The 23,736-nt window shown below is 44.9% G+C and overlaps 2 protein-coding genes across 6 annotated transcripts in view; one reads left to right on the top strand and one right to left on the bottom strand.

Annotated features, from left to right (window-relative positions):
• atp6v1ab (ATPase H+ transporting V1 subunit Ab) overlaps positions 1 to 17,131 on the top strand; it is a 33,131-nt gene extending 16,000 nt beyond the window's left edge. Inside the window, exons 10-14 of the mRNA XM_038819123.1 lie at positions 655 to 718; positions 3,279 to 3,482; positions 9,968 to 10,062; positions 11,647 to 11,818; positions 13,640 to 17,131. Of these exons, the coding sequence (XP_038675051.1) occupies positions 655 to 718; positions 3,279 to 3,482; positions 9,968 to 10,062; positions 11,647 to 11,818; positions 13,640 to 13,732 (628 nt within the window). The 3' untranslated portion in view covers positions 13,733 to 17,131. The remainder of the gene's footprint in view (positions 1 to 654; positions 719 to 3,278; positions 3,483 to 9,967; positions 10,063 to 11,646; positions 11,819 to 13,639) is intronic.
• si:ch211-137i24.12 (Immunoglobulin superfamily member) overlaps positions 1 to 23,736 on the bottom strand; it is a 61,958-nt gene that overhangs the window by 10,701 nt on the left and 27,521 nt on the right. For 4 of the 5 annotated variants that reach the window (XR_005463305.1, XR_005463302.1, XR_005463304.1 and 1 more), the window contains one exon: positions 22,580 to 22,696. Coding sequence is in view for 1 of the 5 variants with exons in the window: in XM_038819124.1 (XP_038675052.1) it covers positions 22,677 to 22,696 (20 nt within the window). In the remaining 4 variants the exon portion in view is untranslated. Of the gene's footprint in view, positions 1 to 22,573; positions 22,697 to 23,736 lie in introns of those variants that run through there. The other variant, XM_038819124.1, reaches the window with a different exon arrangement.

Consider the following 23,736-nt stretch of genomic DNA (forward strand, 5'->3'; position numbering starts at 1 on the left):
AGCTCGGCGTGGATCAGGCAGTCGGGAATTTGCCCTGCTGTTTGGTAACAATTCAGTGGTTACTCTCTGAGGTAAGTCCTGCATTCTGATGCTACAGGGTGAGAGCCATGCCTCACAGCGTTGTGTTCCCACAGGATCCTCTAAAATCCCCGTATAAAGAAATGAGGACTGTTGCATGTGGCACTCTTCTCTGGTAAGATGTTAAACACTCCTGATCAGGAGCAGATCAAGACCTTGATTAAAGCAACTTCGATAGCTTGTGTCATACCTGAAATATGCAATATTTAGAGAGCGACACATTTTATTCTATCTTGCTGCTCCAAATCTCCTTAACGTTTCTGTTGCAAACTGTTTTCAAAATGTGAGAATGTCTTAATTCTAAGGTTTGGCATCTCATTCTAAAGGCATTTCAGAACACAAAATAATTGTATGCATGTGTCCATATCTATCTGCCTCGCTTTCTAGCTTTTTTCTTTGTTTCGTTTATTCATTTCCATTGGCCTCTCACTCTTCTCTTGCCCATTTGTTCTAGAGCACTCTCTGCCTTTGTTTTTTTTAATAACAAATGTTCCTTCACCTAATTGAAGCTGCATCTTGATCAGCTAATTAGAGGTTCACTTCAAACCCCTTAACAGATTTTATCTTTGATTGCAGTGTTTCCCCCCCTGGTGGTGATTTCTCTGATCCTGTGACGTCAGCTACTCTTGGTATCGTGCAGGTAAACTAAAACTAATTTTAAGCTTCTCCGGACTTTTCAACTGTACCTTTCATGTTGTCAATAGATTGGAGTATGATTGAATATTTGATTTAGTAGACAAAATCCCGCTCTTTGACATTCACGTATGTAAGTTTATCAGGGATGGGAGCTGATGGGATGTTAATTAATTCTTGCAATCATACTTTAATAATGCCCATTTTTGTGTTATGAGGCAGTAGGTGTATTATACAAGCACTGACACTTGTGCATTTGCCCATCTTGTCCTGTTTTTAAAAAGAACGTGCAACTTTTTGAAGTCTATCCACTCAAATAAATATACAATTGGATTTCTCCCCAGAGCAGTGCTTCGAGAGAGCTTTGAATCCGCAGTTGTGTCGTGTCTATAATTCGACTGCATTGTTTGGGAACACCAGAACAGAGGAAATAGGAGCACAGGTCGACCATTCAGCCTGCTTTGTTGATTTCTAGGCTTCAACTCTGCTTTCTCGGCCACTCCCCATATCCCTTGATTCCATGAGAATTTTTGTGTTCCTAAACAATCCCAGCCAAATCGCAAACAGTACACAACTCTGAACTCCGAGCCGTCCCCAAGCAGTGATATGGGGACAATGCATAAATATCATCAGCATAAATATCATCCACAATGGAGCATCTAAAATGCTCTGGGACAGAGAATTCCAAAGAGTCTCAGCCCTTTGAGTGAAGTAATCTCTCCTCATCTCAGTTCTAAATGATCAGTCACCCGAGACTGTTGCTCCTGTGTTTTTGATTCCCTGGCCAGGGGAAACGATCTCTACCCTGTCAAGCCCCTTCAGAATCTTGTTTGTTTCAGTCAGATTACCTTCCTGAAACCCCAGTGAATACAGGCCCAGTTCTCTTAGCCTGTCATCGTAGCACAGACCCTGTCATCCCGGGGGCCAATCGATTGAACCGTTGCTGTGCTATCTCCAACTCAAGTATATCCTTCCCTGAGTTTAGAGAACAAAACTGCACACAGTATTGTGTGTTGCCTTACCAAAGCCCTGTGCAATTGTGGCAAGACTATCCCTGTTTTCCAGTCCCCTCCTCGTAAAGGCCAAAGTGGTATTTTCCTTCCTAATGGCTAGCTCTACCTACTGCTAACGTTTGAGTTCCCTGTATGAGCACATGAAATGAAAATTGCTTATTGTCACAAGTAGGCTTCAAATGAAGTTACTGTGAAAAGCCCCTAGTCGCCACATTCCGGCGCCTGTTCGGTGAGGCTGTTACAGGAATTGAACCGTGCTGCTGGCCTGCCTTGGTCTGCTTTCAAAGCCAGCGATTTAGCCCATTGTGCTAAACATTTACAAGTTTCATGCCTTGTAAAAGAAATTCTGCTTTTCTATTCTTGAGACCCTAGTGAATAACCTCACACTTCCCCAATGGATACTCCATCTGCCAACTTCTTTCCCATTCACTTCATCTATAGCCTGCAAAACAAGAATACCAAATTTAAGCATTGCTGCAACTGTTTGTGTTATTTTACCATACAATGATACCCAGGGATTAATCGAGTCATCCACTTGCAGAACCAATTTTGAAAAATCCTTAATTATCTATTTGGCTTTGGTCCATTTGTACATCGGTGAAAGAGAAATTCAAATATGGTCTGTAGCAGAAGAAATTGGACCATTGAAGCATAAACCAATGGAAATGAGGGGAAAGCTTCCCCAATCACATGGAAATGAGAGCTGTGACTGTCACATCATGCCAGGGACAGCCTCTGCTATGTACAATGATGTGCAAATCATTTAAAGTCATTTCAGCCTGTTACAGACAGCATATTTGTCAGTGATGTCATTGACTGCCCAGTAAGGCCCTGCTTCCTTGATATCCCTGCCAGGGAATGTCTCTGTGCTGGCATCTGGCCTCCTGCTCTCATGCCCTAGTTCAGTTGTGGACTTCAAACCAGAGGAATGTCCCAAAACCAGGAAATTGCAAATGCGAGTGGCCAAAGCAGTGAGCAGCGCTATTCTTTCCTGTTGATGGATATTCATCATCAATTTGTATGTTTGCCACCAGATGGCGATCAGAAGCGGTCGAGAAAAACCAGCACTGGCTACTTTCACACTTTTGTTCTCCCTCCTTTCATTCTTACACTCTCGCCCTCTTTCCTGCACACCTTGTGCCTGGTCCCATCCTTTCTCCCTCCTCCCTCTCTCACACCCTCTCTGCACCCCACCTCCCTCTTTCTCTTGGCTTCCCCTTCTCTCTCTGTGTGTGAACCTCGCCACGACCCCCTTTTTCTCAGTACTCCTGCCCCCCCGCCGTACCCACACTCCAGAGGAGTGAAGAGTTGGGGGGGGGAGGGGGGGGGGGTGACTGTTCCTGGGGAAAATTGAAGGTGGGCAAGAGTGAGGAAGTAAAAGATAAGAATTTTAAAATTTGAGGCATTGGAGTGGGTGGTGGGGGGGGGGGGGGGGGGTGTTGGAGGGAGTTGGAGGGAGTTGGAGGGAGAAGTGTCGGCAAGTTTTCCATAGCAGGATAAAGAGATATTGGAAATTGACTTTTTTCTTCCCCCCCCCCCCCCCTTCTCATCAAGGTATTTTGGGGGTTGGATAAGAAGTTGGCGCAACGCAAACACTTCCCTTCGGTTAACTGGCTGATCAGCTACAGTAAGTACACCCGTTCTCTGGATGAATACTATGACAAGCACTTCACTGAGTTTGTGCCACTGAGGACCAAAGCTAAAGAAATCCTGCAGGAAGAGGAGGACCTCGCAGAAATTGTACAGCTTGTTGGAAAAGTGAGTATGTTTCTTGAACATTGCTTTGCGAATCTGTGGAGTTTGCACATTCTCACTCTGCCTGCGTGGGTCTCATCCCACAACCCAAAGATGTGCAGGGTCAGTGGATTGCCCACGCTTAATTGCCCCTTAATTGGAAAACAAAATAATTGGGTACTCTAAATTTTAAAAACTCTACACGTTTTTCCTGTGTCTGCGTGGGTTTCCTCCGGGTGCTCCGGTTTCCTCCCACAGTCCAAAGATATGTAGGTTAGGTGGATTGGTCATCTAAAATTGCCCTCAAGTGTCCAAAAAAGGTTAGGTGGGGTTATTAGGATACGGGGATAGGGTGGAAATGAGGGCTTAAGTGGGTCCGTGCAGACTCGATGGGCCGAATGGCTTCCTTCTGCACCGTATGTTCTATGTTCCCCAACTTTCTCTCTCTCTCTCCTGTTTTAAAATGCTCCTTAAAATCTATTGAGCTTTGGTCATCTGTCCCACTTGCTCCTCCTCTGAAATTCTTTGGGATGCTTTACCAGTTAAAGATGCTAAATAATTATAAAATGTGGTTTAATAAATTGACTTAACGTTCTTTGTTTTCTGCTCCCACTGGTTGCCTCACTTTGCAATTAGTTTTCAAGTTTGCAGCTTTGTGAAGGTGACGTTGATGTGCAGAGCGGGGACACATCAGGTGGCTCTTCCCCAAACCGGGACAAATAACGGCACTTTTAGTTGAATTTTGTCCAAATTTAAGAAAAAAATCCCTCAACTAAACGAGGGTAACCGAGGAAAGCTGCCAATGAACAGGAGTTCGAGGGGCTGAATGGGCGGCAGAAGTGGCGGAATGAGCCACGACCAGCAGGTGGATGCGACAGCAGACCCGCGGGGGAAAGGGGCCCTGCCCCCCCCCCCCCCCCACAGGAGAGAGCGACCAACAACCTGAGCTTCAACCTCTTCTCTTTCCCCCCCCCCCCACACCACCAGCAGATGGTTGGAAGAGTTTCTTGATGAAGGAACTGACTGCCATGAAGGAATTGCTCAGGATGGCGATAGAGGTGCCGGTAGCGAAGGCAATGGCCAACATGCAGAAGACAATCGACGGGCTGGAGGAATAAGTGGCAACTCCAGAGAGGACGATCCTCGACGTGGAAAAGGCCTTGACAGACCAGAGCGACTGAATCATCGCCCTGGAGACAGAAGTAAAAAAAAAAAGTTGGTGGCGGCCAGGGTAACCCAAGGGGAAAAGTCGAAGACCAGGAGAACAGGTCCCAACAGCAAAACATCAGGATCGTGGGCCTGCCAGAAGGCTACGTCGCCCAATTGCCGGGCAACTTAGTCAGGAGAGACAGCTTCCCCAGAGCTCAACGGAGCACACGGGTCGCTCAGACTGGAACCCAAGGCCGCGGAGCAGCCGAGGGTGATTATCACAAAGCTCCACCGTGAGAGGATCCTGCGGTGGGTACAGCAGACAAAAGCTAGCACCTGGGAAGAACATAAAATCAGAAATTACCAGGACTTTGGGGGCAGTGCTAGCAAAATGCAGGATAGAGTTTAATCAGGCGAAATCGGCCCTGTACAAGAACGGGATACATTTCGGTATGCTGTTCCCAGCCAGGCTCTGGGCCACATCAAAAAAAGGAGCATTACTTCAACTCCCTGGAGGAAGCGGATAAGTTCATCAGAACCAACAGCTTGGACAAGGGACAACACGGCAACGATGAGAGTTGTACAGGGAAAGGCTCTGAAAGAGTAAAAAAACTCATTGGACAGTGAGAATATTTGCGAGGGAATGTGCTGCCTCATTCCGATCGTAAAGGGAAGACTGGATTTTAGAAAGGAGTGGGGACTTGGGGAGGTGGGTGAGGGTTTAACCGGGGAGAAGGAAGGGGCTAGACCAGCCCAGGGAGGAGGGCCACCATGCCAGCAGAAATGACTAGCACGGGAAGGTAGAAAGTAAAGGGGGGACCTCAGAACACCACCCAGCAGAGAGGGAGTGCCTGGTCGTGGGGGGGGGGGGGGGGGGGGGGAGCACGGGTGGAAAGGGCCACAAAAGGAACAGAGTAGGAAAAATGAACTGGGTATCGAACCGGCTTCAGAAGGAGAGGAACAGGCTGAGGAAACAAGATGGCGCCACAAGCTGCCACTTTGGAGGGCCCCTAAACAAAGGAAGTGCAGGGGCGCACCCACGTGGTGTACACACTGTTGGCGGCCATGTTGGGTGCCCCCTGGACAAGGGGAAACCCCAGAGCGCTGGGGCCCATCCTCATGACGAGAACAGTGACCGCAGCCATTTTGGACGGCCCCCTAACAAAGTGAAACCCTGGCGTGCAGGGGCTCATCCACCAGGTAAGTATGGTTGATCCCGCAGCGGATCTGAGAAGCCTGAAAGCTGACACAGTCTTCCTGCAGGAAACACACCTGAGGGAGAGGGACCAACTGGGGGTAAGAAAGGGCTGGGTGGGACAGACGTACAATTCATGTTATGGGATGAGGGCTAGAGGAGTAGCCATATTGATCAGTAAGAGGACGAGGTTCACTGTAACCAGGACAGTTATGGACCAAGGGAGATGGTCAGCAGTGTCCTAGACGGGGCACCGGTAGTTCTGGTAAATGTGCACGTGTCTAACTGGAGTGACACAGGCGTCATAAAAAAGACCATGGCAGAAATCCCTGACATTGACACGCACCAACTGATCGTGGGGGGGGGAGCGACTTTAACTGTGTGCAGAACCCTTTCACAGATCGATCGAAGTCCAGATTGGGGAAAAGGACATGCATGGCCAGGGAGCTGGCAACATTCATGGAGCAGATGGGGGCGGTGGACCGCTGGTGGTTCCTACATCCCAGTGAAAAGGAATTTCATTCTTTTCATTGGTCCACAAGGCATACTCGAGAATAGACTTCTTTGCAGTGGGGAAAGCGGTGCTTCCAAATATAGGAGCGGAATACTCCGCGGTCATTATCTCCCACCGCTCTCCACATTACATGGATATGAGGTTGGAGACGTCTGTGCCAAGCGCCCACATGGAGGCTGGACACGGATCTCCTGGCGACAAGGCCTTTTCCGCAGGCCATAGGCGATTACGTTAGCAACAACCAAAATGGGGAGGTCTCACCTCCACGTTCTGGGAGGCACTGAAGGCCATTGTTAGAGGAGAGATCATAGCAGAGATAGAGAAGAGAGGGTGGCCAGGTAACAGCTAGTGGACTCCATTCTGGAAGTCGACAGAAAATACTCTCGAGGCCCCAACCGTAAAGCTGCTGGCTGAGAGGACAAAAGCTGCAAATGGACTTTAACCTGCTACCCACCAGGAAAGCAGGACACCAACTCAGTCAGAAACTAGGGACCTTCTGCGAGCACGGGGAAAAGGCTGGCCACCTACTGGTTCACCAGCTGAGAAAGCAGGCAGTCACGCTGGAGATAGCTCAGGTAAAGGATAGCAGAGGCAGACTGGTAATAGAGTAAAAAGAGGTCAACCGAACGTTTGAGACCTTCCACCGAAGGTTGTTCAGCTCCGCTCCCCCCTCTTTTCTCCCCCCCCCCCCCCCCCCCGGTAGGGTTGTGGCGATTAAACGGTTCCTCAATGGGCTGGACATGCTAGTCGTGGGGGACTGAAGGCGGAGTGAGCTGGTAGGACCGCTCTGGCCCCACACCTACAGGGCATGCTTGCAGTCTGGGGCACCCTGCCTCCTACACTAACGCAGGCCATATCGCTGATACACAAACATCAGGCAGCTGCTGAATATAATAATGACCCCATCCGGGGAGAGAACACAAGAGATATCGTCTCCCTGGACGCAGAAACGGCCTTCGAATGGAAGTACCTCTGAGGTGCTGGAGCGACTTGGGCTGGGGACTGGATTCACCTCATTGGTGAAACTCTTGTACAACGCCCCAACGTGAGTGTTCGGATCAACACCGAATACTTCCAACTACACAGAGGCACAAGGCAGGGCTGCCCACTGTCCCCTGGCAATTGAACCACTGACGATCGCTCTGTGAGATGCGAAAAACTGGAAGGGTATACAAAGAAGGGACAGGGAGCACAGTGTCACCCTGTGGATGACCTGCTCCTCTACATATCGAGCCCAAGGAACGGCCTGAAAGCAATCTTGCAGCTTCTGAGAGAGTTCGGAGCCTTCTCGGGCTACAAACTCAAACCTGGGCAAGAGCGAGACAGTCCTTGTGAACCCGAACGGGGGAGGGGCAGAGCTGGAGGGTCTACCATTCAAGCTAGCCGAAAACACATTCTGCTACCTGGGGATCCAGGGAGCCCATGACTAGACACATCCACAAGTGAAACCTGACCTGTCTGGAAAGAAAAAAGGAAAGTAAAAAGGACCTACAGAGATGGGATGCACTCCCGCTTTCCCTAGCAGGGAGAGTACAGACGATCAAAATGAACATACTGCCGAGGTTCCTCTTCCTGTTGAGATCCACACCAATCTTCATCCCCAAGGCCGATTTCCACAAAGTGGACAAAATGATTATGGTGTTAAGAGCCAGAGGATCCCCAAGTCAACACTGCAAAGGAGGAAAAACATGGGCGACCTGGCCCTGCCGAACCTGCAATCCTGCCACTGGGCAGCCACAGCCAAGAGGGTGAGGGGATGGATACGAGAACCCAATAAGGAATGGGTCAGGCTGGAGGGGTCCTTCTGCAAGGAAATGACCCTCCGAGCACTCTACACTGCAACGATCCCATCTCCTGCATCAAGGTGCACACCCTGCCCAGTGGTGGTAGCCGCATTGAAGACGTGGAATCAAATGAGCAACATTTCGGTCTAACCGAGGTGTCCTCCATGACCCCATCTGCGGTAACTGCAAATTCCCACCAGCCATGCTTGACGCCACCTTTAGAAAATGGAGACAGGGCAAGGAGACTCTAGCAGCTAGGAACCTCTACATAGGGGACAGACACGCGACCTTAGACAAACTCACAGCGGACCTAGGCCTGCTGACGGGATAGTAGCTAAGGCACCTGCAAATTAAACAGCTTCTCCATAAGGAGTCGGCAAGGCACTCTAGGGCCCTGAGAGAGACACTGAGAGGAGCTAATCAACACTGACAACGAGGGGGGGGAAACTGTGGGAACATATAAGGACGATTGCTAGACGGGGCAAGACTACCACTGGACAAAAGTAGACTGAAATGGACGGACAAATTGGGGATGGAACTGGGTTGGGGACTCTGGAGTGAAGCATTGAGCAGAGCCAACTCCACCTCCTCCTGCGCTAGGCTGGGCCTTGTGCAGTTTAAAGTGGTGCACAGAGGTCACTTGACGAGAACCCGAATGAGCAGGTTCTTCCCGGAGATGGCGGACAAATCTAAACGGTGCCAGGGAGGCCCGGCCAACAACGCCCACATGTTCTGGGCCTACCCCAGACTTGTCTGATTCTGGACAGCTGCCTTCGAGGTGATGTCCAAGGTTGTGAGGGTGGAGCCATGCCCGAGAGTGGCAGTCTTTGGGGTATCAGACCAGCCAGAACTACTCATGTGGAAGAGGGCCAACGGTCTTGGCTTTGCTTCTCTAATCGCCCACCGGACAATCGTCTTCGGCTGGTGATCAGCAGCACCAGCTACAGATTGGCTGGCAGACCCGTCTGAATTACTCCACCTGGAGAAGATGAAGTTCACCATGAGGGTCAGATGAGGGCTTCCGCTTCGAAGCAAACAGCAACTAGAATGACAGGGGAGGGCATGCACAAGAGACGGGGGCAGGAAGTGGGGGATCCCATGGAAGGCACAAAACAAATCGTAGGGGCAAGGGGAGGAGGGGAAGGGCCACACAGCAACCCCCCCCCCCTCCCCAACACCAGACAACCAGGGGGCTTGTAAAAAAAAAAAACCGTTGCGCATTAGATTCAAACTGACTTATAATTATCAGATACACTTGTGCTGCTACTTTGTAAATATCATTGCTTTATCTGTTAAACTGTTAAAGTGGGAAAATGCCAATAAAAAAGTATATTTTTAAAGTTTGCAGCCTTGCTGAGATCACAGTGAACGGTGCCAGTTTGTCCAAAACTTACTATGTCTCACAGGTACTTTTGGTTCGCCTGTCACCTCCTATCTCACTCCAGATCTTGGAGCATAGAATCTAGGCTAACAATGTAGTGCCGTACACCGGGAGTTAAACGGAGTCTGCACATCAGATGGACACCAGATTCAATGGCACTATTCAGAAAAGCTCAATGTGTTTTCTGGCACCTTGATCAATATTTTGTCCTCTGGCAACATTATTAAACAGATGCAGACTCTGAATGCTACATGTGAGATCATTAATAGAGGCACTGCATTGGTCAGGAAATGCATCCTCTCTGCAGCAACATTAAATACAGCCTTTGTTATTACATGGGTTCTGAGGGGTTTCGGTGTAATTTTCCACTATTCATTCTGAAAGGTATGTCATATTTGAAAATAAAATCTGGACTACTAATGAAAGGAGTGATGGAAAATGTTCCTCCGAGTTTTGTTGCTCATCAAGTGTCTAATTTTTGTATAGGCATCCCTGGCAGAGACAGACAAAATAACTTTGGAGGTGGCAAAGTTGATAAAGGATGATTTCTTGCAGCAGAACGGATACACACCCTACGACCGGTGAATATTCTCTCCTGTTTATCCCTTCCCAACAAGCACGTGCACGTACTCTGTAATGGCCATTTGAAGTATTTTTAGTAAATTATTTACCAACTAAAGCAGTTCCTGTAGTCATAAAAGATTTTGATAGCGTAGACACACAGTATTTCCACTTGTGCAAAAGAACAAAATCAGGGACCATCATTGTATAGCAATTAGCAAGATATCAAATGGGGGGATTCAGAAGAAATGTCTTGGCATTCTCTCCATTTACTATATAATCGTTTACTCCGAGTAATGAGAATGTGGAAATCGCTACCACGAGGAGTGGTTGAGGTGAATAATATAATATCATAATCGCTTATTGTCACAAGTAGGCTTCAATGAAGTTACTGTGAAAAGCCCGTAGTCGCCACATTCCGGCGCCTGTTCAGGGACGCTAGTACGGGAATTGAACCCCGCGCTGCTGGCATTGTTTTGCTTTACAAGCCAGCTGTTTAGCCCACTGTGCTAAGCCAGCCCCTTCAATATCAATATGTTTAAGGAGGTGCTAGATAAACACACGATGGCGAAAGGAATAGAAGGACATGCTGATAGAGTGATGGGCGAAGGATTGTGTGGAGCCCAAATACCGGCTGAATGGCCTGTTTCTGTATTAAGGAATTAGTGGTGATGAAATGTGCATTTGAGACAGCGTTTTCCCCATGTGTGTTTCCTGATTTCTATATAGCTGATGCAGGCACTTAAGAGGGCAGTTTTATAGCCAGAAAAGACATGTGATTTATCTAACTCGAGCCTCAAAAACTCTTGAAAAATGACGAGAGCCTACTGAGCCCTCCTTGCAGTGGTGTGGGGGTGAATTGCATTTTGAGAAACCTCTCTGGAAGAATGGGGTGTTGGTAGTGTAGGCATGATCAGGACAATTGACAGGGGCAGATGAATTGAGCATTGACTTGTTGTATTTGGGAGAGGACTGAAGGTTAGCAATTCATGGAGCCCGAAGTTGCTATGTGCATCTACACATTAAAAGAGAAAGACCGTCTGAGTGAGTGCATAGACTTTGCCCAGTGCTCGCTTTTTTTTTTCAAATTGGTATCTAGGAGAATGAGTATGGAAAGTGAAATGTTGAGGATGTTTTTGTTCCAGAGGGATATGGTTATTGTTTAAACATGGTAGAGACCAGGTTTATATCTGAGAGCAAAGGTCTGAAGAACGAAGGTTGGGTGGACAGATGGGCTTGAGAAATTTAGTTGTGGATTTTGTGGTGTGGTTTTGAAGGCAGTGAGGAATCATTGAGGGAATGAGTTTGAGTGGTGGGGAGCATGTAAGGTTAAAGATTGAAGTCTTGAATTTGGATAATGAAGTGCATGATTTCCTTGTCTTTGAATGTCTGAGATGAGGGTGTTGGATATGGTGGAAGAATATCAGAGGAGGTGACTTGTGGGGAGAAATTAGGGGTTTCCGCTGTCTACAGTGATGCCTGTGGATTTCGATGAGCTTCATTTGACAGATTTTGCAAAGCATAATCCAATTTTGAAGTAGCTGGCAAAATTGCATTGACCGCTGCACTCTGATAAAGCTGTTTTGATTTTCCCCTACCCTCAGCTTCTGCCCGTTCTACAAAACCGTTGGTATGCTCGGAAATATGATTGGCTTCTATGACATGGCTCGTCATGCTGTCGAGTCGACTGCCCAAAGTGATAACAAGATCACCTGGTCGATCATCCGGGAACATATGGGCGAGATTCTGTACAAGCTGAGTTCCATGAAATTCAAGGTAACTTTAGAATAAGCAAAGTTTCTAGCATACTGCCCTGAATGCTTCTCCCTGTTAATTGCACTGCTGACAATTGACTACTGATGGTGGGAAAGAGATGGAGAAGAGAGAAAAGTGCTGTCATTTCACATTGCGACTATCTGTTCTGTGTTTGGATTATGAACTATGGCTGCTGCCAGTTGATATAACCCAACATGATAAAACACTGGATGAAAACAGTTGCCTATACCAAATGGTTTCTGTTGTGAGACTGAATGGGGTCTTCATTTGGGCCCATTCCCATTTATAATTGGTCTGTGACAGTATTTTTCTTATGAAAGGTGCTGCATCCTAGAAATGCACGAGGCTTTTTTTCTCCTGTCAGTATGGGCTTGAGTCAAACCCCGTACTCTGGGAATGTTTAATCAGCAATGGTTCCTGGTTATTTATTCCTCCGTGGATATGGTTTTTCAATATGATCCTGGAGCCATCTATAATTGAAACTTTGTACAACCTCAATATACCATAAAGATTAAAATCCATTTTAATATCAAAAAGCATGTGGAGAATCAACTCTATGCATCTAGGTGCCGGTACAGAGCTGGTTCTGCAATCCCAGCAAGGTGTTGATCTCTTTGTCACTAATTCATGACACTTAATGGAATAAATCTCAGGCGAACAAAAATCAAGTAGTCCTGACCAGATTGATTTTCTTTTCTATTGATTTCACTTGAGCAAAAGACTTCAGTAATATCAATGGTAAAATCTAGGTCTACACTTTTTTATAAATTTAGAATACCCAGTTAATTTTTTCCAATTAAGGGGCAATTTACCTTGGCCAATCCATCTACCCTACACATCTTTGGGTTGTGGGGGCGAAACCCACGCAAACAAGGAGAATGTGCAAACTCCACACGGCGAGTGACCCAGAGCCAGGATCGAACCTGGGACCTCGGTGCCGTGAGGCAGCCATGCTAACCACTGCGCCATTGCGCTGCCCCAGGTCTACACACTTGTGGATAGTTGGGGTTATAGAGCAGGATTTCTGGCCTCACCCGCTCCAAGTCCAGAAATTCCAGTCAGAGGTCAACGGACATTTGAATGGTCCGTCAGATTTTCCATCCCAAGATGATGCAGGCAGGACTGGAAACTTTACCCCATAGTATAAGCCTTCTGTTTTCACTAATTAAACTCTAGTTTCTCATGAGAATCTAACTTGTGAGCTGCAGCCGCTTTTGCAATGAGCTGGGCTGCCCATTCAATATACTGATGCGAAATGGAAAATCTCAGCAAGTCTGTAGGGAGAGAAAAGAGCTAACGTTTCGAGTCCGATTACTTTGTCAAAGCTGACAATATACTGATGCGTTGTCTGAAGTCCCCTATTATTGTGCAACAGTATGGGAGGTCAGCGGAGGCTGCAGTAGCATCCTCGTGCACAGACAAAAAGAGCTGTGTTTGCTGTTTCAGTTCTGTTTAACTAGCTGTCTGTGACAAGGTTTCTGGGGAGTAGCTAATTGTGGCAGACTTGCAGTAAGCAAAAGAGAAGTAAATCAGACCAGAATATGATCATACAGTATAAAGCTGAAGTATATTCTTAACCAGGGGTTTGGGGCGCTTTGTTCATTTCATGCTTACCATTTCTCAAATTATTCAAACAAAGGATTTAGAGTTCCATAGCTCCATTCATAACCTTGGGGCGTCCCAAAGCTAGTCACAACTGAATTTACAGTGAATGTGATATTAATTTGACCTCTCTTCTTGCAGTGCTTTGCCACTTAAAATGCAACGGTGTCTTTCAGCCTGAACGGCACAGATTGATATGAGTACACTCTCTCTTTCCAGGACCCAGTGAAGGATGGTGAGGCAAAAATCAAAGCAGACTACATGCAACTTTTTGAAGACATGCAAACTGCATTCCGTAGTCTAGAAGACTAAAGCCAGTTGTTCCTGAAAATACTTCAAACAAAATCCGGATTGCCCAGTATTTATAGCTGTGTTTCTTGTTTTTGGTTTCCTTGCATTCCTTTTCTACATTTAACATCTTAAATGTTTTGATGTATTCAATGTTCACTGCTCAGACAGAGTTTGATAGGGATAGTTTATTCTGAATGTCTTTGTAGAGGGTGGGATCTGCTTACCAATAGTGAAAAAAAATGTCAGTATTGTGTCTCTGCCATAACTGGTATAGTACACCCTTGGTTTCCTGTAACCAACAGGTCAAGTTCACTTTTAAACCATTGCAGAAACAAATGTGACCACCTCACTTTATTTTTTAAATGCAAGTCAATGGCAAATATGCGTTGTACGGTGTCCATGTATACATACGTGTCTGTATATATATATATTGAAAATAGCTATCTGCACTATTGCAATCATAAAATTCTAGCCTTATCTTTGGATTCTCATCACTTTCATTTCGTTTTCATTTCATTTTTCATTTCATCAGCTGAATCCAAAACATTCAGAAGTAATCCTGTTTTGGCATGAAATACAGCATCAACTTTGAAACCATTCTTGATGTGTAAAGAAACTCTGATGATTCTTCGCCAGAGCACAGCTACCATGGGGAATGCAGTAATAGCCAGCAGAAATACCAGCTCCAATCCTAACAGCATCACCAGCAACTGCTGCTGGTCAACACTGATGATATGCATGCAAAATTTAGCTTGACAGAATTTAGTTAACTTCATTAGATTTTACATTCGTGTAGAAGATAACTGAGCCAGTCTATGCAGCACCATTTTCAAACATTGCAACAGAGCCAGATATACCTTGTCCTACAATTTAAACAAAATAACTAAAGGCTAGGGCTTGGGTTATGTAAGCTCTGCATCCTCCTTAACCTCGATCTAATGTGGAATTGTGCTCAAAGCTGTCAGAGCACTGGCCTCATTCCCCTGAACGCTTTTGGAATCTCTACTTTGATTTGTTTGACGTTCATACCAACTGCTTCCTAAGTTAAACTGAAAATGTTCTTAACCCAGGTGTTTTGGAGGCTTTACAACAGAAAGAAAACATTTTCATCCTGAAAGGCCAAACACTTTTCTGCCATCACTGGGAAAAACCAACCGGTGATTTGAAAGGGTCAGTACACAACAATTTGTAATAAACTTGCTTTATTGGATGGGAAACTGAGTTCGCACACATCTGGATTCAGAAAGCCATCTGTACTGAGTACTGCGCCCAAGGTCAGGTGGTAATGTCCGGAGTCGGGCCGATAAAAAGTACAGTTGATCAGAAATATGCTCAACATCCAATTTTGTTGCTTTCCAGCTGAAAGATAATTGAGGTGGAAGGTTAATGATGATGACCAAACCAAATCTATGAAGTTGAGGGAAAATTAACATGGTAAAGAAGAACGTAATGAAGCTAGGGTTAGTAAGTAAGGAAAATGTTTGTGTTAGTTTTATAAACTAGTAAGATGGGCTCAGGTGAGGTGGTTTTGAAACAATCAAGTTTTATACGGTGCATTGTACCTGCCAGTGTTACCAGTTCAAACACTGTTAGTGTTGGTGCTGCTATTAATTATTTTGCCCCCACTTTTTGTCCTCCGTCTGAGTTATACCTCCCAAGAGCCTGACCCTTGGCCCAGAATGTTCCTCAGTGTGGAGAATATTTTCTTTTTTCCAAGACGATTCTGGTTTGTGGACTACCTGAAACGCTGCTTTGTGGACCAGTTGTATCAATGACTTTGTTGGTATTGTTCAGGATTTCCAGTCCTGTAATAAGATATTTTATTTTGCGAGATAACCGGTGCAAAATTGACTTCCAGGAATTTAGATTATCCAGTTTGCACTGCCAGTTTGTCTAATGGAAGGAGGATGAGTTCATTGAATAGCTGGTATCGGAGATATGTAGAATGTTAAAAAATTTATTGTATTACTCTATTAGATGTGGTTAAAATATTGTAATTACAATTTTTTGTTCTCATGAGGATGCAACTGGTGCATTTGCCTATTAATGGATTGCATTGGCTTTATAAATGATTTCATATTCCATCTGCATGTTTGATTTTTGTCACTGTTCATTTTGCTGCCCGTAATCTGGTTGTGATTGGTGATGAGCATATGCTGGAGGAGATTGGGTGATATTTGTAAATGTGAACCACACAATGCTAAAGGCCAAGCTAGAACATAACTAAAGGAGTAAGGAAAGTCTAGCTTAACTTTAGTTTGGAAAATTATTCACTGCTGCTTAAAAATATAGTGCAAATATTTAAATGTGTGTTAAATATATAGTTTAATGTTTTTGAAATCTTGTCTTCCTCATGAAGCTTACTAAAAGGTCTACTATCATAATTGGAATTATTTATTATTGAGTCTTATAAAACTAAAGGCCTTTGCAATGCATTAAAATTTGTGCTAAAGTTAGCTAAATTATCAAAGCTCATTTCAGCAGTTGTAAATCTTTGATTTGTCAATGTTTGAGATTTCTAGATTCTGGTGCATTCACCTAATTATGCCCATTTTAAATTGGCAGAGATGAAAGCAAGCTAGTTCCCTTTGAGCCAACATTTGAAATGTTAAATTGTGCAATACTTGTGCAAATTAGGTGTTATTTTTGTTTAAATGCTGTTGAAGGAATCTGGCTCCGTTTGGTTTGTCAGGTGCAGTAATTCATTGATTTACCTTTAAAATGTTCATAATCTATTCTGTCCTCGGAAAAGCAAAGGAAATGTTCACGTCCATTTGTAAATAATTTTGAATTTGGTTCTTAGCACTTTCAAACATTTCTTCCCAAAAATAAATTTGGATGGGTGTCAATGCAATGGCTCCTTTTTGAAGATTATTTAAATAATTTCAAATAACTTTTGGGGGGAAAAAAAATAAAGGAAGGCGCTGCAAATCCACCTGGTCTCTGCTTACCAGTGCCTAGAATGTTAGAGCTTTAAAAGTATCTCCAGAGATGATTGTCCACAGCAAATGAAAGGCATTCTACACGTCTGGAATATAAATAGGTAGTTCTTCAACTAACATAATTTTCGTAAGCAGTAGATGCATGTAATTCTGCTTCCAGTTGTGTGAAAATGGGCATTCCCTCTGATCAAATTCATGTCAAAAGCCTTGTAATGCAGCAAATAGCAATGAGATGTGGATGTAATTAATTATTTTGCTGTAAAAGGAATAAGAATATATTGGGAATTAATGCAGTGATGCGACTGTACATTGTGATTAATGTAAGGCAATAATTCAAGTTGTATTTTTCCAGTTTTGATTATGGTAAATTTCACTGTTCAGTAAATTATCTGTGTGCACAGGATGGTTACATTTTTCCTATTTGTTTGGTCATTGTGCAAAATTACATAAAAATAAAAACTATTTAATAAAGTTGCAATGATGTCCAGTGATCAGTATTGATGTTTCAGGTGCCTGAGAAATTGCCTAGGGTCTCTACTATTGGCCTGAATCATCTCAATGGTGAAGTTAAAAGTGTCTGATTCCAGTAATTTGGGAATCTGATCTTTTGACTTAAAAGGTTATTCAAAGATCTTCAGATTGATCACAATTGTTTTCTAAAAAACATTTTTAAGTTAGTTATATAGTTTTTATAATAATATGAACATAGTATATAAGACATTATATAAAAATGGGGAGGCACTGAAAAACGAACAGAAATCTGGGGAGGACCATCATTTTCATTGTCTGTACCCTCCCCGCCAGTGACAGTGGGAGCATGCCCCATCTCCTAAAGTCCTCTTTCATTTACTCAACAATTTGCTCTAGGGGCTTTCCACAGTAACTTAATTTGAAGCTTGCTTGTGAGAAGCGATTTTCTTTTTTCTTTTACAAGACGGGACAAGTTTAGCTTGTGCAATGTCTCCCATTCCCTTGCCACCTGGATCCCCAGATAGCGAAAGCTCCTTCCCACCACTCTAAACGGCAGCTCTCCCAGTTTCCTCTCCTGCCCCCACGACTGGATCGTGAACATCTCACTTTTCCCCATATTCAATTTATACCTGAAAACAGACCGAATTCCCCTACGATCCGCATAATCTCCCCCATACCTCCCAATGGGTCAGAAATATACAGGACCAGGTCGCCCGCGTCGGTGTTCCACCTCTCTTTTCCCACCCCACTCCGGACCAGCCCATTCCAGTTACTAGAAGCTCTTAACAAATTGCTCTATGGCCAGAGCAAACAACAGCAGGGAGAGGAGACACCCTTGCCTTGTCCCTCGGTGCAGCTTAAAATAGCCTGACAACAGCCGATTTTTTCGCATGCTTGCTACAGGTGCCTGATATAGCAACCACACCCATCAATGCAGCCCTGTCCAAACCCAAACCTTCCTAACACTTCCCACGCCACCGTCCTTCTCCAAAGGCCTTCTCCGCGTCCATCACCTCCACCTTCTCTTCGCGCCCCCCCCAACCCTATTGAGGGCATCATGATAACATTTAGGAGCCTTCTAACGTTGACCATAAGTTGCCTGGCCTCCACAAACCCCGTCTGGTCTTCCCCCATCACCTCCGGAACACAGTCCTCTACCCTTGTGGCCAGAATTTTAGCATTCAATGGGGAGATTGGCCTGTATGACCTGCATAGCTCAGGGTCCTTCTCCCGCTTCAGAATCAATGAGATCGAGGCCTGTGACATTGTTGGGGGAAGGACACCCTGCTTCCGTGCTTCATTAAATGCCCTCACCAGCAATGGGCCCAACATCTCAGAACTTGTAAAATTCCACTGGGTAGCTGTCTGGTCCCGGGGCCTTACCCGACCGCATGGCCTCCAGCCCCTCCATTATTTCCTCAATTACAATTGGGGCCCCCAACCCTTCCACCAGTCCTTCTTCCGCCCGGGCACTTCAACTGAACCAGGGACTGCCTCATCCCCTCCAATCCAGCTGGGGGTTCCGACTCGTATAGCTTGCTATAACTCTTTAAACACCCCATTCACCCCTGCTGGGTAGAAGACCGTGTTCCCACTTCTGTCCTTTATACTGGATAAAAGCAAATTACTGCGGATGCTGGAATCTGAAACGAAAGGGAAAATGCTGGAAAATCTCAGCAAGTCTGGCAGCATCTGTAGGGAGAGAAAAGAGCTAACGTTTCGAGTCCGATGACAAAGAGTCATCGGACTCGAAATGTTAGCTCTTTTCTCTCCCTACAGATGCTGCCAGACTTGCTGAGATTTTCCAGCATTTTCCCTTTCGTTTCTGTCCTTTATACTCCCTGGCTGCCTCCCTTTTCCTCAGCTGATGTGCTAGTATGCCGCTTTCCTCAATTGCTCCACCACCTTCCCTGTAGATAACAGCCCAAACTCCATCTGTAGCCTCTGCCGCTCCTTCAGTAACCCTGCCTCCGGGGTCTCTGAATATCTCCTATCCACCTGGAGTATCTCCCCAACCAGCCTATCCATCTCAGCTTGTTCCATTTTATCTCTGTGGGCCCATATCGAGGTTAACTCCCCCCCCCCCCCCCCCCCCCGCCAATAGTTCTGGATGGACTTGCTTACCTGCCTGCATACCCTCTCATCTGTTAATCGTCCCACATCTAACTCCTCAGCGGGCGCTGCCTTCTCTCCTTACCCACCCGTTAATCCACCCAATGTGGGGCATGGTCCAGCACAGCAATCGCCGAATACTCAGTATCGACCACCCCCACCATTAACGCCCTGCTCAGGATTAAGAAGGTGATCCGAGAATATACTTTGTGCACATGGGAGAAAAAAGAAAACTCCTTCACTCTTGACCGTCCAAACCTCATGGATCTACCCCCTCCTCTCCCTGCTCCATGAGATTGATCACAATTCATTGAAGGAATTGATGCCAAGGCTTGCTCCAATTAGTGGGATAGTAGTAGTTGTAACTTTCTGCCTGTGCATGTAACTGAGATTTTTTACAGTGCTCTCAATTATGTATATGGGGCTGGTTTACAGCAATCAAACTTGTCATTGCTGAGCTAGAGGCAAGTTGGGTTGTTCCCCAATGTTTTCAGCACCAACTAATTGAAGAGCCACAAGCATTTTTTCCATTCTGAAACCACATCACAGGAAGTGAAATGTTATAAGGAGAAAAGAATGGCCATGGACAATAAGAAAGAAATCAGTTGTAAGGGATCCAGGTTTTCTGATGCATCAACATTCTACTGTGAGAAGCCGGCCTCGAAAGGATGGGCGCCTGAGGAGGGCAGCACGGTAGCACAGTGGTTAGCACAGTCACTTCACAGCTCCAGGGTCCCAGGCTCGATTCCTGGCTTGGGTCACTGTCTGTGCAGAGTCTGCACGTTCTCCCTGTGTCTGCGTGGGTTTCCTACGGATGCTCCGGTTTCCTCCCACAGTCCAAAGATGTGCAGGTTAGGTGGATTGGCCATGATAAATTGCCCTTAGTGTCCAAAAAGGTTAGGTGGGGTTACTGGGTTGTTGGGATAAGGTGGAGGTGTGGGCTTAAGTGGGGTGCTCTTTCCAACGGCCGGTGCAGACTCGATGGGCCGGATGGCCTCCTGCACTATACATTCAATGATTCTATGATAAGTGCACTATAATCACTTGCCTGAAGAGTGGTATAATTGGTACTCTTTCCTTCATTCATTCTTTGCAATGTATATGGTCATGTACAAGAGTTAATGCAACTGGAAGAACAGACAACTTCGAAAATTTGGATAGTCCACAGGAGATGAGAAAGTGGGAGGTGTAATGCCAAAAGCAGATTAATTAAGGCAGAACAAAAGTGAAACACAGTTTCACCTTCATGTCAAATATTGATATGTAAAGAGAGACTGACTTGGCACAATATTTTCTCAGATGACTCTTTACATAGTTCAAGGATTTTTTATGAGCTTTCCAAGGATGGTTTGGAGAAGGAGAATCTGTCAAGGGAGCAGCTAGAAAACACCTTCACCAACTCCATTGTGCTGGTTTGGGTGCTCCAGAAACCAACCCAGAGCGATCCACTTGTTTGTGAGTCACACTTTCAACAAGTAAAAACTGTTCTGTCAGGCAGCACGGTGGCGCAGTGGGTTACCACTGCTGCCTCACAGCACCAAGGTCCCAGGTTCGATCCCGGCTCTGGGTCACTGTGTGGGGTTTGCACATTCTCCCCGTGTCTGTGTGGGTCTTGTCCCCACAACCCAAAGATGTGGAGGGTAGGTGGATTGTCCACACTAAATTGCATTTAATTGGAGAAAATGATGGGTACTCTAAATTTATTTTAAAAACTGCTCTGTCAGCAAGCTTTAGGACCCGGAAGTGGAGGTGAGTGAGCCCTGCTCCTCCGTGAAAGCTGGACGATGCCCGTCTTCAGTCTAGGGATCAAAGGACCAAAATGGGACAGTGGCAGCATGTTACTTTTTGGAACTAGTAATCCAGAGGCCTAGACTAATGACTAATTGACAAGGGTTTAAATCCAAGCATGGCGGCTTGGAAACAATTAAATCTGGAGTAAAAAGCTAGTATCAGTAATAGTGACCTTGTAATAACTAGATTGTTGCAAAAACCAATCTATTCTTGAGGGGAGGAATCTGCTGTCCTTTCCCTATCTGGCCAGTCCACAGCAATATGGTTGACTTCCATCTCCCCTCTAAAATGCCCGGCAACAGAATGGATGCAGTGACATAGTGGCATTGTCCCTGGGTTGGGAATCCAGTCTGGTTCAAATTTCACCTTGTCAGGTGGCAAAATGAATTCAATAAAAATCTGGAATTAAAAGTCTAAAGATGTTGTTGATTGTTGTAAAAACTCATCTGGTTCATGAATGTCTTTTAGGAAAGGAAATCTGCTGTCCTTACCTGGTCTGGCCTACATGTGAGTTCAGATCCACAGCAATGTGGTTGACTCTTAAAACCCTCTGAAATGACCTAGCATGCCATTCAGCTCAAGGGCATAAGCAATAAATGCTGATTTTGCAGTGGCACATGCATTCTGTGAATGAATTTTTTCAAATATTCCCCATCTAAGCGAACATCTGTGGTGTATTGAGCAAAAGTGAAAACATTTGTAATGAAAGTTAAAAGCATTACTTGTAACCATGTTTTTGCGGGGTTAACTGCTTACAGCACATAACCTAAAATTATACCTATATGTAACACCATTAGATAGTCCTAGTTCCATGCTGACCAGTGTAGCTGAATGCTCATTAGACACTGGCAAATTACTACAAAATGTCTAACATTCAAATCCTATCTTTCTCCCTCTAAGTATTGCACGTCCCAGTGTTTAGAGCTGTCGCTAATTTCATGTTGACCTTGTGTCAGGGAGTGACTACAGTGAGAAACCTATAGTGCGTGGCTATTGTTCCAGTAGTCTCAACAATTCCATCTGCAGCCTAACCACCATGAATCCATTACCAACAGTGTCAACTTTTAGTTTAGAATATGATCGTCCTATGGATTTCCATGGGGTGGCTCAATTCCGGTAATGTCTTTTTGTTCAATGAAAAGTTAATGTTTTTCCCTGTTTACTTTTTTTCTCAAAAGGAGATGCACATGATGAGCTCAATGTTCCAATGTTGCTAAACATATTTAATATGTTTAAACATATCCACCTTGTTGATGTGGGAGGGGGTCATTTCATCAGGGTTTTCATATGAAATATCTGCCTCTTTCGGAAGACTTGAGAATTAAAACCTAATTCAAATGGATATGGGGACTCAATACTGTTGCACTGGCAGTGGTAGAGTATTTTTATTTCTTGAGTAAGCTATGGAAGCTCATGAGAATGGATCACCTGAGATCCACACGCTTGCGTATCCAATAAATCACTCCAAATCGTGACCCTCATTTCTGTGTTTAGCTACTCAAAGCCAGCTAATATTAAAGTTTAACTTTTCACATCACTGAAGAAATCTCACATTTAGGTTGAAGAGGAGAATAGAGGAGGAAAGCTGAATATAGGAACATCCATCTTATCAGTTAACTCACAGTGGATCAACGTTGTCAATTTCTGAACTAAGCTGGAGCAACTTGAGCTGGAGGAAAAGACAAAACAATCATGAGCATTGGACACGAGTGAAGGGGGGGGGGGGGGGGTTCAGCGATGATACCCCTTAAAATTAATAGTTAGCATGCCACTAGAGTAGTTTTACAAAAATTACTTTATTAAGGATTGAGATGAATTATAGGAAGAGTACTGAGTAATCATTATTAACCATTAAACATGTATTTTTAGGATATAGCAGTAATAAGTCATCAATAGTGAAACAATCCAGGGTGCTGGTTCTGTTGTTCTGTTTCTCACAAACAAACAGCACAGGATGTTGAGATTGTGCATAGCTGTCAGAATGAGGATCCTGGCATCAATCATGGGTTGCTTGCGATTCTATTGGGTGAAATTTAAACATTGCTTGTAATTCTATTGGGTGAGTTTAAACATAGCAGCTTCAGTGATTAGATCACATCCAACTGGGGAGGGCTATTGATTTTTGAATGTTATCTATGTGCTGAGTTTGTGTCTTTGTTCTGTAGAAGGACCTTGGCAGCTTTCCAGGTCTTATCTCTCATGTACACGAAAGCAAGCTTGAAGAAAATTAAACCATCTTCAGATTGTTGATGTGTATGCTGTTCTTTGTACTGAGTTGAGCCACAGGAGAAAAGCCCACGTGGAAGCCGACTCAATACACAGGCCTTGAAACCGCTCCTACAACTAGGATGGGAGAATGTTTGGGAACACAAAGATACCATACATGGCTTGTATAGTGACTATAGGAGGAACTCCACAGACTGTTTTACTGCATCATCGATATTCTAAGTGGCCTGTACACAAATCTTATTGTATGCAGTCAAAAAAAAAACACTCGACTGGTATATCTATTTGTATACTTCTGTTTAAACACTGAATGGCAGTTACATTGGAGCTGCCAGGTCCAACAGATTATGGCAGTTAAATGAACAGTACTAATGTGATTCACTCAGGAGTGGAGCATTTCTGTAATTTCTGGAAATGGAGACCTGCCTTTTGTGCTGTGATGTTACAGCAGATGTGGTTTTCAATCGGAGCATCTGTCTAGCA

Source organism: Scyliorhinus canicula, chromosome 14 (genome assembly GCF_902713615.1).
Source record: "Scyliorhinus canicula chromosome 14, sScyCan1.1, whole genome shotgun sequence".
Lineage (NCBI taxonomy): Eukaryota > Metazoa > Chordata > Chondrichthyes > Carcharhiniformes > Scyliorhinidae > Scyliorhinus > Scyliorhinus canicula.